The sequence below is a fragment of the Choloepus didactylus genome, chromosome 5 (genome assembly GCF_015220235.1).
Source record: "Choloepus didactylus isolate mChoDid1 chromosome 5, mChoDid1.pri, whole genome shotgun sequence".
Classification (NCBI taxonomy): domain Eukaryota; kingdom Metazoa; phylum Chordata; class Mammalia; order Pilosa; family Megalonychidae; genus Choloepus; species Choloepus didactylus.
Genome location: NC_051311.1, coordinates 142,998,493 through 143,015,642, shown reverse-complemented (window position 1 = coordinate 143,015,642; position 17,150 = coordinate 142,998,493). Strand labels below are relative to the sequence as shown.

Here is a 17,150-nt window from a genome sequence, read left to right as displayed (position 1 = left end):
GGGCAGGTAAACCAGATGCACGCCAAGTCTGTGCTCCTCCCACTGGCTTTTGGTGGACCCTCCCCTGCCCCACTACCAGGGAATGATGAAATCCACTGAAAGTGGCTTCTGAGTCAGCCTCTGGAATGTAAGATGTGTCAGTCCCTGAAGTGAGTGGTACTTGCGTACATGTGTGTGTATATGTGTGATGGACTATTAATCCTTTGTACTTTTCTATTATCTCTTTATTTATTTGTTTATTTACTTATTTATTATCTCCCTGCCTCCAGCAAGCCTCAAGACTTAGGGCTTGACTTATAAAGTATGGGGTTCCTAAATTCACATAGCATATGTTATGTCCACGATAATCCATCCATGTCTCACATTATCATCACTTAGTTATACAATCCTCATCACTCTCCATTTTAAACAATTTTCATGATGACAAACACCTCATACCTCTTGTCAGCCCTTAATTATTTGTCCCTAGTATTTGTGTGGTACTAGTGTGGTATTCCTACTAATTATAGTCCCTAGTATGCAGTAGGTAGATTTTTCCCATAGACCCTTCTGTGGTCAACTCTCTGTGCTAGTGTCATGCCTTAGAACTGTATCATGCAAGCACCCATCTATATTTGTGGTGCTGACCTGTGGGAAACATGCCTTTATACAACCCCTTTCAACCCTATTAGCCTTCAATACAGCTCTGATACTTATAATCCCATTAACAAACAATTGCCACACCTATCCATTCCCATACCTTTGAATTCACCATCATTAACATATCTGAACATATTAGATTATCATTCCCCCTTACTAGCTACTGTCTATCACTAGATTCCCAATATTATTCTACATTATAAGATATTGATTTTACGTTGTTCAAAGAGTTCATAGAAGTGGTAACATACATCTCTCCTTTTGTTTTGACTTATTTCACTCAACATTATATCTTCAAGGTTCATTACGTTGCCATATGTTTACATCTCTTAATTTAAAAGAAAAACTGGAAACCTTAAAAGTAACTACAGGGCTTTAATTTTTATAGCACTGACATGTACTAACTAAATAATATATATGTAATTTGAGGACAGCTTGACTGATACAACTTACATACTATACAATTCACCCATTTAAAACATATTATTTGGTTTTAATTTTCTGAAAATATTTTTTAAGATAAATAAACTCTAGCTAGTCCTCACATTAGGCTACACATCTAGCTTTGTCATGTATGTCACGAGCATGAGGATGATGTCAAAAGGACTTGGGAACCAGAGTGAATGAACTTCCAGTGGCCAAGGATAGGACCATTTTAGCATCAGTAAGAATAACTCTTATCTCAGGGTGGGGAGAATTAAGGCATATTAAGGGCAATGGGTTTCAAATTTAATTTTTCTTTTAGCAGGCAACCTGCCTCCTTTTTTAAGAAACTGCAAGCAGATTCCCAACATGTAAAGTATATTACAGTGGAGGCAGACGGGGAGAAGGCTAAGCCCCGTCCTCAGAGGCTCCCCCCTTCTCCTCTTGTAGACCTACAGAACCATGAAACATAACTGGAAAAACATTATATTAGTGGGTTATTACAAATCAGGTACCACCATCAGTAAACTTCTTAATTATCTTCTTTTTCATTTCCGTTCTTAACTACATATGTTGCTTGTTTAAATGCCTGGAGGTCTCTTTGTTGTGTCAGTCTGATTAAATGTGCCTGAAATTCAAATATGAGTGAGAAATTCTATTTATTAGCCAATATTCTATATTTTCCTTCACAGCAAAACTACAAACAGGACACTAATTCTAATGAATGTATTTTCAAATATTATGCTTTTCTGTTGTCCACATGGAGCTAAGGTTATAATTTTCATTTAATGCAGATAGCCACATTTGGCTAGTGGCTACCATATTAGACAGTGTGAGTCTAGACCAAAACTTCTGGTGAGTTTTCCGTGGTAACGGTTCAATAAAAACTGCAATAAAACAAGGACAGATGAGAGTGGCTCCAAGAGAGAGGAAGACTTACCATCTCCTTCTTCCCCATAGGCCAGAAAAGGAGGTATGGTGATGATGCGCTTCTCTCCCACACACATCCCCAGCAGCCCTTTATCCATTCCAGGAATCAACCAGCCGATCCCCACATACGTGTCATAAGTTTTCATGCGATTGTGACTGAAAACCAATGAGAAAGGAAAAACGTTTCATAGCATGACGTCATTTCCAACTCATCCCTCAATGAGGTTTTGTTACCCAAATCTCAGCTAAACAATGAGAAAGGCATTAATGGGGGTTTGCTCCCAAATGCAGAACAGATGGCAAGTTTAGGAAGAAATGAAAAGTATGGAACTAAACTACAATAATTCCTCCAAACAGGCAGGCTGGTCCATCTAATCAAACACACTATACTGAGAAGACAGCCCAAAGGGCTCCCTTCCCCCAGCTCAGCACCTCATTTCCATCCACACTTCTCCACAGCTTGATGCACATTTACCCTTCCCCTCTTCCTTCTATGGGAAAGCTCTATGAAAATGAACCCTAGCATGCATGAGCCTACTCAGAAACAGGGCCCTGCATGTAATAATGAGATCTCAAAATACATGTTAAATTAGACTGATATTTCTCTCTGTAAGACTTCAGTAAGAGTTTGGTACAGGTTACCCCATAGGCATTAAAAAAAGCAGCCGAGCCTGAAGGAACTAGGGGGCATTTCACCAATATGACCATGAACCATGGGACTTACCTCGAATCAAAAAGTGTCCCATCCAAGAACGTTCCATTGTAGTGGTACCTCACAAAATCAGATACCTGCGCGGCCCGAGGGCAACTGGGGGGCTTGAAATAAGTGTGAATCTGAACCTGATCTTCGGAATTCCAAATATCCATCAGAAGTACATCAAAATGAAGAACTGAATTAGGGGGGATCGTGCCAGCTGGAAATTAAAGACAATTCACACTGGGAAGCCACCGCGTTCCAGGGTCAGACCTAGAAATGGCTAGGACAGGGCCAAGGTGAATGGAAATCAAAAGGGTTCCAGCGGGTCCCTAGTGTACGATGCCAAAAGCCATGTTTCCTCCCTCCAGATGAAATTGAGAAGAAAAGAGAAAACAAAATTTTCCTCCCAACAAGGGTAACATTCAATACATCTGCATTAATGACACCTTCTTTCATATCCAGAGGCCACAAACCAAAGATGGAAATTTTAGCTGTGTATATGTGTTCACTGCTTCTCATTTTCCCCAAACTAAAGTTTCCAAGATTCTCCCATCAGCCTGACTGAACAGTCTGTAAATGTTCTGGCTGTTTCTGTGTTTACAAACCCAAAATAAAAACTTACAAACTCCTTCACTTCCATAGGCAAGCTTTGGGGGGATCTTCACGAAGCGCCTCTCGTTCACACACATCCCGACCAGAGCTTGATCCATCCCTGCAATCAGCTGTCCTTTCCCCACAAACACGTTGAAAGTGGAGTCTCTGTCATAGCTGAAGACCCATAAGATAGGGAGAAAAAGAAAAGTGTAAATAGCTCTTCCCTATCCAGGAAACCAACCTGTGAAAACGTACCCATAGCAGAGCGAGGCCAACGTAAAGCGAAAACCTGCCAGGAGTTACTGATACAGCGAATGTCTTCCCTGGACAATCCTCGTAGTGTTGGAATTTTAAAATGAACTTGAATATTGCTGGCAAATCTAGTTAGTTAAGCATCAGCACAACTCTCCTTCGGAAAAAAAGGTGTTAAATTTATTTTGCCAGATAGCTACCAATTTTTCTGTTAAAAAAAATAAAGAATTCTCTCCATTTTCTAAATGTCAGTGGCACCTAAAAGCAACATCACAGATACGAATCCCAAGTTAACTTACATATATTTTTAATTCATCCAGGTAAGTTAAACACAGAGGCAGCATGGTGTAGCATAAAATGGACCTCAACTCTCTTAGCTCAGTTGCCTCAGCTGCAAAATGGGAGTAATAATAATAGCCACCCTAAGATGTGTATGACATACATGAAAAGTGCCCAGAAAACCTAAGTGTTATGCCAATATTACTACAATTATTATAAGTAATAGAAAGTCTGATGTTGTCTTAAATCACTAATCTTGGTGTTTTAAAAGCTGACTGGTTATGGCCTGGGGTTGGAAGATAAATAATAACATCACAGTTGTGACCCAAGCCCTCATTCCCTTTTACTGTTAAATTCAGCAACCAACAAGTGTTTGCCCACAGAAGGCAGTGCTAGTTCCTTTGGGGAGCTGGGGGTGTGACTGAAAAGAAGTCCAAGGTATGTACTTTGCCTACAAGCATCTTAGAAACTGGTGGAGAGGCCCCCAGGGTTTCAACACTTTGTGTTTAAGAAACATTTATGGGACTTAGTTTATAGTAGTGAAACTTTGGAAATAATTTGCAGTTCAAGGGCATGGCACTGGTTGCCCTCAAGGCAAGGACTATACAATGAAATGCTCACAACCATTTAAAAATAATACAGATTTCTATGCACTGACATGAAACGACAATGAGAGGAAAATGTAGGTTACAGAGTCACAAATAGAAAATAATCCCATTTTAAATTTACATATACAGATAAACACAAAAAAATCCACAAAGAAATACATGAAAATATTACCAATGGTAATATGCAGAAAGGGGATTTCAGGAGATTTAATTTTTATTCTCTTTAATTCTATCTTCATTTGCAAAATGACTCATAATTACTTGTGTAATAAAATGTTAAGAGCTGCTGGAATTTACTTCATTAAGATGTACCACCCTTCATTCTACCATTTTCTCAATTTCCCTAATGTATGGCTTGGGGGAGCACACAGGCCCCTCCCCACCCCAGGCCAGGGCAGCTTGCTCAGACCTGGCCCCCTTCTGTATCTCCTCCTAGTTTTACAGCCCATTTTAACAGCCTTCCTTTCTCCAAGGTCAGTGAACAGAAAGCAGATTCCAAATTCAGGCCAACAAGCCAGAGGACAAAAGCACATGGTCAGCTCTGTGCCCAGGGCAGCTTTACACCTCCACCCTCCAATGCTGGGGGGACACCACCTATCCCTGGAATGCCGGCTCTTGGATTTCACTTGGCTGTGCTTTGCCATCTACCAAACCATCACAACCAGAGAGTTTATGTTACCCTTGGAGCAGAACTCAAGGCTCAGAGACTCCGTAGACACAGAACATGTGCAAATGACAACAATGCACAGGCTGGAAATTACAAGTAATTATTTTTCATCCTCAGAACCTAAATATAGTTTCCAAATTTAATGAGAGTTTTTAATAATGATTACTATTTAGAAAGCACTTATACCCTTTACAGCCATACCAGTCTGTAGGAAACAGTTGATACACACAAACTGGGCAGTTCCAGGAAAGTTTAGTAAAAGGGCTATTTGCAAAGGAGTGTACTAGGTGCAGGTAAACACAAGGGCCAGTGCAGTAACTCTGGGGCTAGGCAGAGGGCGTTACCACACCTGAGCCTGCAGGGCCCAGGGACAGAGGGGGCAGCTCTGGGTCACCTGACAGGAGCTGGGACCTTTAGTAGGAGGGATGCAACCCATGGTGAGGAAATAAGTGCCTCCCCCTCACTCTCCTCCCTCCCTCTGATCTGCTGATGCCCCATGGGCTGAACCCAACCAGAAGCCAACGACAAGCGGATCACTGATATAACCCATAATATGCACATGTAGTTATGTTCTAGGTCAGCCTTTTGGAGCAAAAAACAGGTGGAAAAGGGAGGAGAGTGGACCTAGAGAGGCAAATGGAAACTGTCCAGCACATCTAACACCTTCCTTTCATCTCCACCAGCTTATTTCACCTCCCCCCCACCCTGCTCTTTCACTGCTTCAATCGCTGCCCCTGATCCTTCTACCTTCCCCTGCCCCAGCAGCACCCTGCAATATGCTCTTCAAAATTTCTGCCCAAGGACCATTACGACAGGAGCTGTCATGTAAACCCCATCACATTCAATTCACTAAACTGCCAACACACATTCCACAAGGATAAATAACTACCTCTGTGGCTATCTTCTTAAAGCACAAACTGTGGCTCTATTTCTAAATGTAGGTTTAAATCTGTAGTTGGAACAAACTTTTAAAAGAACACATGGCAAGGGGAACAGCCTCTCTCTAAAGCCCACAAGCTCCTCTTTTTAAAAAAGGACAAAGAGCTGGAGAGGAGGCCACCGCGCTCATAATATGGCAACAAAATTTCGGAAGACTGAAAGGGAATGGAGAAGCAGGAACTGACCTAGAAGGGAAGAAACTGAATCCAGGTGTATGCAAAAAGAGATGTGGCCAAGGGCAGGGTCACTGTGCCCCCCAGGGCCCTGCAGAGGCTCTCGGGTGAGAGGCAGGACGGCAGGAAGAAGGTTGCTGCTCAAAAGGGGGTCCCGGGTCAAACTCTGCATTCAGAGCAGCCAGACCCCACCCCAGACTCCCCTTCCCCATGCCTAGCAGCCTGGCAACTATAATTTTAAGCTTTATAGAGAGAAACTTCCCTATGGTTAGTAGACCTGAAGCTCAGATCAGCTATGAGGGGAAAGGTCAGCTTGCTTTAGATTCAGGTCAAACAATTAAAAACTGAAAGCATTACCCATTACTTCTGAACATGAAAGAGACTGTCATATTTTGAGAACTCATAACAGGAGGAAGCATGGTGCATAATACAGAGCAAGCCCACGGGGCATGGAAACCACTGCCTTTTGGATGCTGCAAAGTTGGTCCGGTCTGGGGACAACACAGATGTCTGACTCCCATGCCAGACGGAAGGACTGCAGTGAATGGAACTGAAATGTGCATGAAATGGACTAAAGTAGAAACTTGCCTCCTAGCTGGCTGCCCAGCCTTGGGATGACGGATCTGGCCCCCACTGCAGACCTGAAATGGGGAAAGCAGAGACTGGCTTTCTGCCTCCCAACTCTCTCCCCATCCCCAGTTACTCTGAAAAGTGGCTCTAGGCATCCCAGGCCCTTTGCCCAAGAGTATTTCCTCAAACAGCCACCTCTACCAGCAGCTAATGAGATCTGGCAGAGGGAAAGGGCAAGCAACTAATGAATAGGCAAAACTATCGGAGACCCAGATGGAAAAATGAAAAGACGCTGCAATGTGGGAAGAGAGAAAAGGTGATGGAGGTACTAAGAAGGGAAAAGGAGCGGAAAGAAGGGAAACCAGAGAGAACACACCCATTCCTATCTCCACAGAAGATTGGACCCTGGAATGTAAGCAGTTGGCTTGGAGGGTCTTTGGCACCTTAAAATATCATTAAAAGAAAAACATCGTAAAGTAAAGTAAAATCATTACATTGCTGTTACAAATTTCTGTTTTTAAGCAATTGTACAACTTAAAATGCCAGATCGCTATAAATAATTCTAATTTTACCAAAGTGCTCAACTCAGTAACATAGAGCCAGTTAAATCATCAGTGAGAATATGCTATTGCTCTCTATGACAAATGAAATTTAAAATGAAAATTAAAAGCACTGCAAGTGTGAGGAGTGGGCCAGCCTGCCAGTGGCCTCAGGAGACCCTAAAGAGAGGAATTAGCCCGGAGGTGGCACAGTTTCCCAAGTTTAGTAGAGCCTCAGTTCACTAACACAGAACCAGCAGCTTGTCTTTCATCAATTGTCTTTTCCAGAGAAGAGTTGCTATGCCGACTCGCACTCTAAGCACTTCCTGACCTGTCCTAAGTGTGTCCTGACCTGTCTCTGCCACCACTTTCCTCCTCCAGTGCACCCTGACATATTCTGGGGTGCTGCCCAGCCCACTGGCTCTTCTAAGAACCAGTCCTGCCCAAGGGGTGATCCTGGGCCCCACCTCAAAGCCCGTGACTCATCCCCCACTAGGGCAGACACCTGCCCCAAACGGGACCAAGCAGATTTTCTCCTGGGCATCTGGAATCAAGACGGATTCCAGTTAGTCAGTTTTGGGTGCTGGAACCACGAGGGTGTGCGGCACCGAGAGCATGCTGAGGTTTTCCCTTCAGGGAGGAGAACTTGAAGCCCCCTCTGCACCCCCTCGGGGGATGGAGAAAGGCGCCTCAGTTCATGATTCTGGACACTCACGAGAAATCAGAGATCCTTCCAATAAATTCCCTCTCCTTTCTGCTTAAACCAGCTGGAAGGGTTCTGTGTCCTCCCCCGGCCTACACTTGAGGGCAGGGATTTTTCCCTGTTTTGTTTTCTGCTATATCCAGCACCTAGAACATTAGAAGCTGAGTGAATGAATGAGCATGAAAAATGAGGCCCGGTGAAGCTGATCCCAAGGTTCCTACTCATGCTGGCAGGCTTCCCAGAGCACCTCTTTGATTAATCCACTCACCCCTTGCACAGAAATCTCCAAAAGGTACCCGAGGAAGTCCCCAATCCCCAGCCTGGCCGTCAGGGGCCTCACATGGACTTGTTATCACTCACCTTCCCAGCCAGCTCTGGGTCCCCTGTCTCCTCACCCAAACATGAGGGCCTCTTGCTATTCCCTGAGCACACGCTGTCATGCCCAGGCCTCGGCCCACCCCTTTTATTCTTTCTTCAACACCCGTCCACCTTCCCAACCAGACTCAAGGCCAACTGAAGCAACAGCTCCCGCCTAAAGCCTTCAGTGGGAAGAAATCCCTCTCTTGGAACCAGTAGAGGCAGCCTCACGACTCAGCGCACCTTCTGCACGCTGCCCGACTGCTGTGGAGGCCCAAGACAGGCCCAGTCCAGAGGGCGGTGGCCAGTTATTTGCTGGTGACCAAGGTCATCTCAGCTTTTGGGGCCTATTGGCTCATCCCTGCTCATGGCTTTATTTTTCTCCTTAGCCCTCCCTAACTTCTAATTTACCATAAAACTTACAGTGTCTCTCCCCTCACTCCCACTGGAATGTAAGCTCCATGAGGGCAGGGAATTCTGTCTGTTTACTTCACTGCTTCATCCCCAGCACCAAGACAAGTGGGTATTCAATACATACTTGTTGAATTAACAGATGAATACATGAATGTTAAAATGAAGTTAATCTCTGTTATTGAGTCTATGATTCTATTAGAACAGTGGTTCTCAAAGTGCGGTCCCCAGACCAGCAGCATAGCCTCCACCTGGGAACTTGCTAGAAATGCAAATTCTCAGACCCCACCTCAGACCTACCAAATCAGAAACCCTGAGTATTAAAAAGCCCTCCAGGCCTGATGTTGATGTTGTCACAAACATTACAACTGGTGGTTTGATGCACTGAGCCCTCTGTCTTGGGACTTGCCCTTATGAAGTGCATTACTGCAAAGGAGAGGCTAAACCTGCTTATAATTGTGCCTAAGAGTCTCCCCCTAAGTGTCTCTTTGTTGCTCAGATGTGGCCCTCTCTCTCTCTAACTGAGCCACCTCGGCAAGTGAACTCACTGCCCTCCCTCCTACGTGGGACCTGACTCCCAGGGGTGTAAATCTCCCTGGCAAGGCAGGATATGACTCCTGGGGATGAATCTGGACCCGGCATCATGGGATTGAGAATATCTTCTTGACCAAAAAGGGGATGCAAAATGAGACGAAATAGTTTCAATGGCTGAGAGATTTCAAATGGAGTCGAGAGGTCACTCTAGTGGACATTCTTATGCACTATATAGATAATTCTTTTAGGTTTTAATGTACTGGAATAGCTAGAAGTAAATACCTGAAACTGTCAAACTCCAACCCTATAGTCTGGACTCCTGAAGACTATTGTATAACAATGTAGATTACAAGGGGTGACAGTGTGATTGTGAAAACCTTGTGGATCACACTCCCTTTATCTAGGGTATGGATGGATGAGTAGAAAAGTGGGGACAAAAACTAAACGAAAAATAGGGTGGGATGGGGGCGATGATTTGGGAGTTTTTTTTACTTTTATTTTTTATTCTTATTCTGATTCTTTCTGATGTAAGGAAAATGTTCAGAAATAGATTATGGTGATGGATGCACATTTATATAACAGTACTGTGAACAGTTAATTATACACCATGGATGACTGTATGGTTTGTGAATATATTTCAATAAAACTGAATTTAATTTAAAAAAACAGAAAAGAAAAAAAAAGAAGCCCTCCAGGCAATTCTGACACATACATGTTTTGAACATTACTGTGTTAGAGCATCTAATTCCACCCAACAGGATGTGTGGTAGGCACTCCTCAGTAAGTACTTACTGAGTGTCTGGACCCTAAGGGTCTGCAGACAGCCTTGGATGCTGTGAACAAACCAACCAGACACTTGTTTTGCCTGCTTGGAGAGAACAGGGACATGTCAAATTTCAGTTCCCAGAGGGAAATCAGAGAAGACAAAGAGAGCATTCCCCTCACCCTAACTGCTAAGGATGTTGTGGAACTCCTAAAGAGCTGAATCAGGACAGGCTGACACGGAGCAGCCAACAGGGAGCTCCCAAGTGCTGGAGATGAGAACAGGAGCCCCCACAAGAACCGGCAGGCAGGGAACTGCCGTCCACTCCCCACTGGGGCAGCAGCCACAGGAGCACATCAACAAGCCCACAGAGGCTCCAACGTAAAATGGAACCACATCCAGGCCAACAGCCAAGGGCTGAAGCACTAGGCCTCCTGGTACCTGCAAATGCCTACCAGCCAAAACAGCACCAACTGCCTTCCAGTGCCAGAGATGCAGGAAGAAAGCTCTGTGGAAAGTAAAGGACCCTTAAGGTTTGTGACTGGTCAGAGCAGAACTCCTTCCATACCAGCTCTTCTTTCCCTGCCCCTAACTTCCTTGATGAGAACCATCCACGCAGTGACTCAGACAGCCAGACCTGACGTGCTGTAGCCCCTGACTTCTCCTTCATTGCCTCTTTCATACCTTTCCATGGACTCTGCCACTACTCAAGGGTAGGGTGCCACCAGCTCTCACAAAACCTGCAGTTTCCTCACCCACCTCCCCGCCCTCTCCAGTCCATTCTCTACGCCACAGCCACAGGGACCTTTCTAAAATGCACTCCCCTGATTAAATCTCTTCAATGGCTTTTCATCTTCCTTAGGCAAAGTCCAGACTCCATGGGTGGGCAGACAGGATCTCTCAACAGCAAGCCCCAGCCTTCCTCTCTGACCCCCTCCCACCTCTCCTGTTCCCCTCTGTCACACTCACTCCCACCCCAGCTCCAGTCCCACCAAACAGCTTTCAGCTCCCCCAGCACACCTCCAGGTCTCTGCACAGGCTCTTCCCTCCACTAGCCCCGCTCTCTCTCACCCCACAGCCCTGGCCCCTCAGCTCCTCCCTGCAAAGTTTTAGTCATCTTTTAGGTTTTATCCCAGCAGTCCCTTGCTCTGTGGCTCCATCCTGACCATCCTAACACTACCCTATGCACGCACACACACACATACACATACATACACAGTACATATGGTTAAGCCTTCTCTGTGTTTCCATAGCTTCTTGCCTTTCTTCCATCATATATGTGGACAGATTATATACCAGGGACTACAGATTGTGAAACTAAACGGTCTGGATTCAAATTCTCACTCGACTACTTATTAGCTAGGAACTTTGGACAAGTTATTTCAACTTTCTGAGCCTCAGTTTCTTTATCTGTAGCCTACAGGTTACAGGAATCCACTTGAGGTTAAATGAATTACTATATATAAAGGCACACAGTGAAGTGTTCTCTAAGTGTGCACTATTATTCTCACTGGACTTCTCACATATGTTGTAACTGCTGAATCTGTAAGCTGCAGGTTCAGGGGGTGCCCGTGTTAGAGGGATCACAGAGAGCTGGATGGGGAGTGGTCCTCTGTGCTCTTCTGACTGTCCCACACTACCTCACAGTGGTCGCCATCCCTAGAAAGATGAAAGTAACAGACAACTTGTTCTGGTGGGAATTGTTAGTTACCATCAGAATGGGCAGGGAATTGTTCCCTATTTTCTAACTAAAAAAGCGACTAAAAGAAGATATACAAAGGGTCAAAGGAAACAAACAAACAAACAAACAAACAAAAAACAAATGAAAAGATGCTCAACACCATTAGCCACTCAAGAAATGCAAATCCAAACCACAATGAGATGCCACTTCACACCCATCAGGAAAGCTGTAATAAAAAAGACAGATAAGAACAAGTGCTAGTGAAGGGATGAAAAAACTGGAACCCTCGTACATTGCTGGTGGGAATGAAAAATGGTACAGCCACTCTGGACACAGTCTGGAAGGTCTTCAAAAAGTTGACCCTTTACATAAGTGAATGTTCTTGTTCTTAGAAAATATACATGAAAGTTTTAAGTGTACAAGGAGCATTATATGTGCAAACTACCAGCAATTGTTTAAAAAACAGAGATAGATGATAGTTAGATAGATAGATAGAATCATATAACAAATGTGGCAAAATCTTAAAAGTTGATAAATCCAGGTATCTGGGAAGAGGGTATACCAGAATTACCTGTATTGTTTTTGTATGATTTTTGCAACTGTCCTGTTTCAAAATAAAAAGTTGATTAAAACAAAGTTAAACACAAAAGTTTACTCCCACAGGTGTAAATCTCCCTGGCAACTGGCAACACAGGATATGACTCCTGAGGATGAATCTGGACCCGGCATCGCGGGATTGAGTATCTTCTTGACCAAAAGGGGGATGCAAAATGAGAGGAAATAGTTTCAATGGCTGCGAGAGTTCAAGTGGAGTCGAGAGGTCACTCTGGTGGACATTCTTATGCACTATATAGATAACACCTCTTAGGTTTTAATGTATTGGAATAGCTAGAAGTAAATATCTGAGACTACCAAACTCCAACCCAACAGTCTGGACTCCTGAAGACAATTATAGAATAATGTAGATTACAAGGGGTGACAGTGTGATTGTGAGGACCTTGTGGCTCACACTCCCTTTGTGTAGTGTATGGATGGATGAGTGGAAAAATGGGGACAAAAACTAAATGAAAAATAGGGTGGGATGGGGGGGATGATTTGAGTGTTCTTTTTTTACTTTTATTTTTTATTCTTATTCTGATTCTTTCTGATGTAAGGAAAATGTTCAGAAATAGATTGGGGTGATGAGTGCATAGCTACGTGATGGTACTGTGAATAGCTGATCGTACACCATGGATGATTGTATGGTGTATGAATATATTTCAATAAAACTGAATTTAATTAAAAAAAAAAAAGTTAAACATAGGGTTACAATATGACCCAGCAATCCCCCTCCTAGGTATATACCCAAAAGAAATGAAAACATAAGTCCACCCAAAAACTTGCATACAAATGCTAATAATATCATTATTTATAATAGCTCAAAACTGGAAGCAACCCACTATCTATCAATTGATAAATGGATAAATAAATAAAATGTGGTATATCCATACAATGGAACATTATTCAGCCATAAAAAGGAATGAAGCACTGATACATGCTACAACATGGATGAACCCAGAAAACATTATGCATGCTGAGTGTCTTGGCTTGGAGTTAAGTACCCCAGCATAACATTGATTCCTGTGGGTGTGAACCCACTGTAAACAGGACCTTTTGAAGATGTTATCTTTAGTTAAAGTGTGGCCAACGGAATCAGGATAGGTCTTAATCCTATTATGGTAGTCCTTAAACAGAAGGCCACGGAAAGAAGCTATGTGGAGCAGCCAGAAGCTGGAAGTCAGCGGGACCCGGAAGAGATAGAAGACATTGCATGTTCACTGCCGTGTGATGAAAATGCCAAGGAACTCCCAAAATTGCTGGCCAGCCAGAAGACACCCACCACGGAAGGAAGCAAGTTCTAGCCTCTGAAACCCTGAGCCAATAAATTTCTGTTGTTAAGCTAACCCATTAATAATGGTGTTTATTTTAGCAGCCAAGAAACGAAAACACCAAGTGAAGAAGCCATATGCAAAAGACCACATAGTGTATGATTCCATTTATAGGAAATGTCCAGAATAGGCAAATCCATGGAGACAGAAAATTGATTGATGATTTCCTAGAGTTGGGGAAGAGGGGTTGGGGGGAAGTAGAGAGTGATTGCCAATAGATCCAAGATTTCTTTTTGGGATGATGAAATGTTCTGGAATTAGATCATTGTGATGGCTGCACAACCCTAAATATTCTAAACCCTGAATATACTAAAAACCAGTATACACTTTAAATGGGTGAACTGTATTGTTTGTGAATTAAATCTCACTAAAAGCTGTTTTCAAAAAAAACAACAGAAATAATAGTAAAAATCACTATTTCTAAGCACTTCTTATGTGCTAGGCAGTATGCTAAACAGCTCGTGTATTGTCTAGAATGTCAAAAAAGGCAGGGGAGGCTAAACTGATTTTTTTTAAAAAAGAGAGACTACTTTATGAACAAGGCTCGCACAGTCTCGGGCACTTAGCGAAGGCACAACAAAGAGTTCTCTTTAGTCCAGTGATTCGCTAAGAGATGTGCTGGCACAAACCAGGGTTTGTAACAAAAGCCTTGGGGAGGAGAGAGGCCTGGAGCTCAAGGACAAGAGGCCTGATAAACTTTTGCTTTTAGGCGGTAACCCTAAAGCTAAACTGGAGAGAAGCTGGGTGATCTGGGTGGGGGTGGGGGGTTGGTGCAGGGCCCTAGGGCAAAGCTGAATGACTGCTATGACCCACCTCTTACCCAAGAGAGCTCCTCCCTCACGGCAGGTTTTTGTGAGGGCAGAATGAGAGGACAGTACAACAAAGTGGTCACCCGCAAAGAATCTGGACCTGGATTGTCTGAGTTTGAACCTGACTCCACCGCTTAAACACGTTTCTTAGCCTCAATGGGCTCAGTTACCTCACTGGTTAAATAAGGATAATGACACCTCACTGTGGTAAGAATTAAATGAGGTAATTATATATAAAGCACTTAGAACAATCCCTGGCCCTTTGTAATAACTCACTAAATATTAGCTGCTGCTATCACCATCTTCTTCATCATCATATCACCATCATCACCAGGGTCTGCGAGAGGCGTCTGGCTAGACCCTCAGGGGACCCGACCGAAAGAACAGTAAAGAGGTGTCAGGCAGACATCAACATCTACTCTTAGGGTCTTGCTGAGTGGCCATTTCACGCAGATTTCGCGTGCGTAAACGCGGGAGAGTGAGATCTGTCCCAACGCCGCTGCGCAAGGTCCTACCCAAGATTCCTGTCTCCAGCGGACGAATTAGGGGACCACACCGGCCGGGAGACTCACCCCCGTGCTGAGAGATTTAGGAGTAGGGAGCATTTGGGGAGGGAGGGGGAGAAGGAGGGGCGCGGGGCCCATTGGGCGGAGCTGGGGGAGGTCCGTCGGGAGTGAAAGGCCTGTCCGGAGAGAGGGCAGCCGGAGAGCGGGCGCTGCACCCTCGGAGGCCGGGCTGGGTGTAAAGGGCGCGGTACCTGGAGTCGAACTTTTGGCCATCCGGGAAGGTGCCCACGTAGTGGTAGCGCACGAAGTCGCCGCTGCGCACGGTGCGCGGGCACTCGTCCGGCACAAAGTGCCGCTCGATCTGCAGCTCCGCGTCGGGCCCCAGGCCCAGGCCGGCCACGGGCGCCGCCTGCCCGGTCACCCAGAGCAGCAGCAGGAGTAGTGGCGGTGGAGGGGGCCGCCAGCCCCGGGCCCTGAATGCCATCGGGGGCGGGAAGCAGAGGAGCAGGGAGCGGGTGGGGCGCAGCGAAGGGCCGGTGAGGGCGCGCGGGACCTCGGGCGACAGGGTCCGGGCTTGGGCGCGCGGCGGCGTTTGCAAACGTGGAAAAGACTCCCGGCCCTCCCCAGGCGGCAGCAACCACCCCCTTCCTCCCGCCCCCCGGCCACATCCGAGCGAGGGGAGGAGCCGCGGCCGCGCACCCGCGCGGGCCTGCTGCGCCTTGCGATTCTGGGCGGCGGCTGGCCGTCCGAGTTCCCCGCCCGAAAGAGCGGGATGGCAACTTCAGAGGGGAACCGGACCTGGCCTGGGGAGGGCCAGGGCCCAAGCGAGAAAGCGTGAATGCCTCCGAACTGGGCTTCTGCCTTAAGTCTGGAGAGAGAGACGTTTATTAACCATGCAGATTCGCGCGTCTCCGCTGGTCCCGCTACGTGTCCGCGGATCCAATTACTCCTGTTTTGGGGACGGAGGGAAACTTAGGTTTGTTTTTGTTTTTGTTTTTGTTTTTAAATAAATTTAGTTACAGGGATGAATTGTACATCGATAGTATGTGAAACCGTTCTTAAGGATTTTTTTTTAATATTTAGAAAAGGGGGAGGCATGTATTGAGAGAGACTGTCCTGACAGTTGTCCAGAAGAACGTTTTAAGTTCCTGAATGTTCCCAAACTATCAGTGGATGCCGTGTGCGCTCCTACTTAATAGGAAACGTTTCACTTGGTTCCACACACGTTACTAAGCCGGGTAGGACTTTTTAATAGAGACTCAGATGCGCTCAAGAAATAAATTATAGTAGTTAAATGCAGCCTTAGCTTAGAATTGGTTGCTCTTATTTATTAAACTTTGGTAAAACGTAAGCACATTACCAAAGGTTTCTCAGATCGTTTTGGAAGCAAATACTCCTGATAACCAAAACCTGGCAAAGCTAGCAACAAAAGAGAGGGCAAGAGGAAAACAAATAACAAAAATCTGTCACCAATCTAATTTATACATATAAATGCAAAAATACTAAATAAAAGATGAGCAAATTGAATTCAATAGTGTATTATATTATACCATTTCATAGACTACCTAGTTAATTAACAAAGTCTCAGTGTCCTCAAGATGAAGATAAAAAGCATTGATGCTTATGGAACTAATTATTAGATCCCAAGGATCTAATAAGAAACTGTAGGTAGCACTCAATAAATGTTGATTGTTCCTGCTAGAACTTGTTCTCCAAATAGGAAATTGTATTGCTGTAATTCATCCTATTAATAGGAAAGAGAAGGAAAAAACCCTGAGGTCATATGACCATAGATTGGAAAAGCATTAGATAAAATTCAACATCCACCTCAAACTTAAAACAAAACACACACACACACACACAAACACGCACGCACACAACAGTAAATCCAGGAACCACTGGTTATTTGTGTGTTATGACAGAATATCTATGTATCTCATATTTAGTCTTCTTTCCATCTCCCCATCTCAGTGAGGGGGACTACCCTTTCAATTGCACAAGTCTTCATCTCAGAAGTCATCTGGACATCTCCTTCACTCTCCATATCAAATCCATCCCAAACCCTAAATTGCTCTCTTCTCTTTCTCTCTTCCCCACCCTGGTCCAAGCATCCCTCATCGTTTGCCTGAATTACAGCAGTAACCTCCT

The 17,150-nt window shown here is 44.7% G+C and overlaps 1 protein-coding gene across 1 annotated transcript in view; it reads right to left on the bottom strand.

Moving 5' to 3' along the window:
- FKBP9 (FKBP prolyl isomerase 9) overlaps positions 1-15,486 on the bottom strand; it is a 36,545-nt gene extending 21,059 nt beyond the window's left edge. Inside the window, exons 1-4 of the mRNA XM_037837034.1 lie at positions 15,254-15,486; positions 3,312-3,457; positions 2,717-2,906; positions 2,003-2,148 (exon numbers count right to left, since the gene is read on the bottom strand). Of these exons, the coding sequence (XP_037692962.1) occupies positions 2,003-2,148; positions 2,717-2,906; positions 3,312-3,457; positions 15,254-15,486 (715 nt within the window). The remainder of the gene's footprint in view (positions 1-2,002; positions 2,149-2,716; positions 2,907-3,311; positions 3,458-15,253) is intronic.
- Between the last annotated feature and the right edge of the window lie 1,664 nt (positions 15,487-17,150).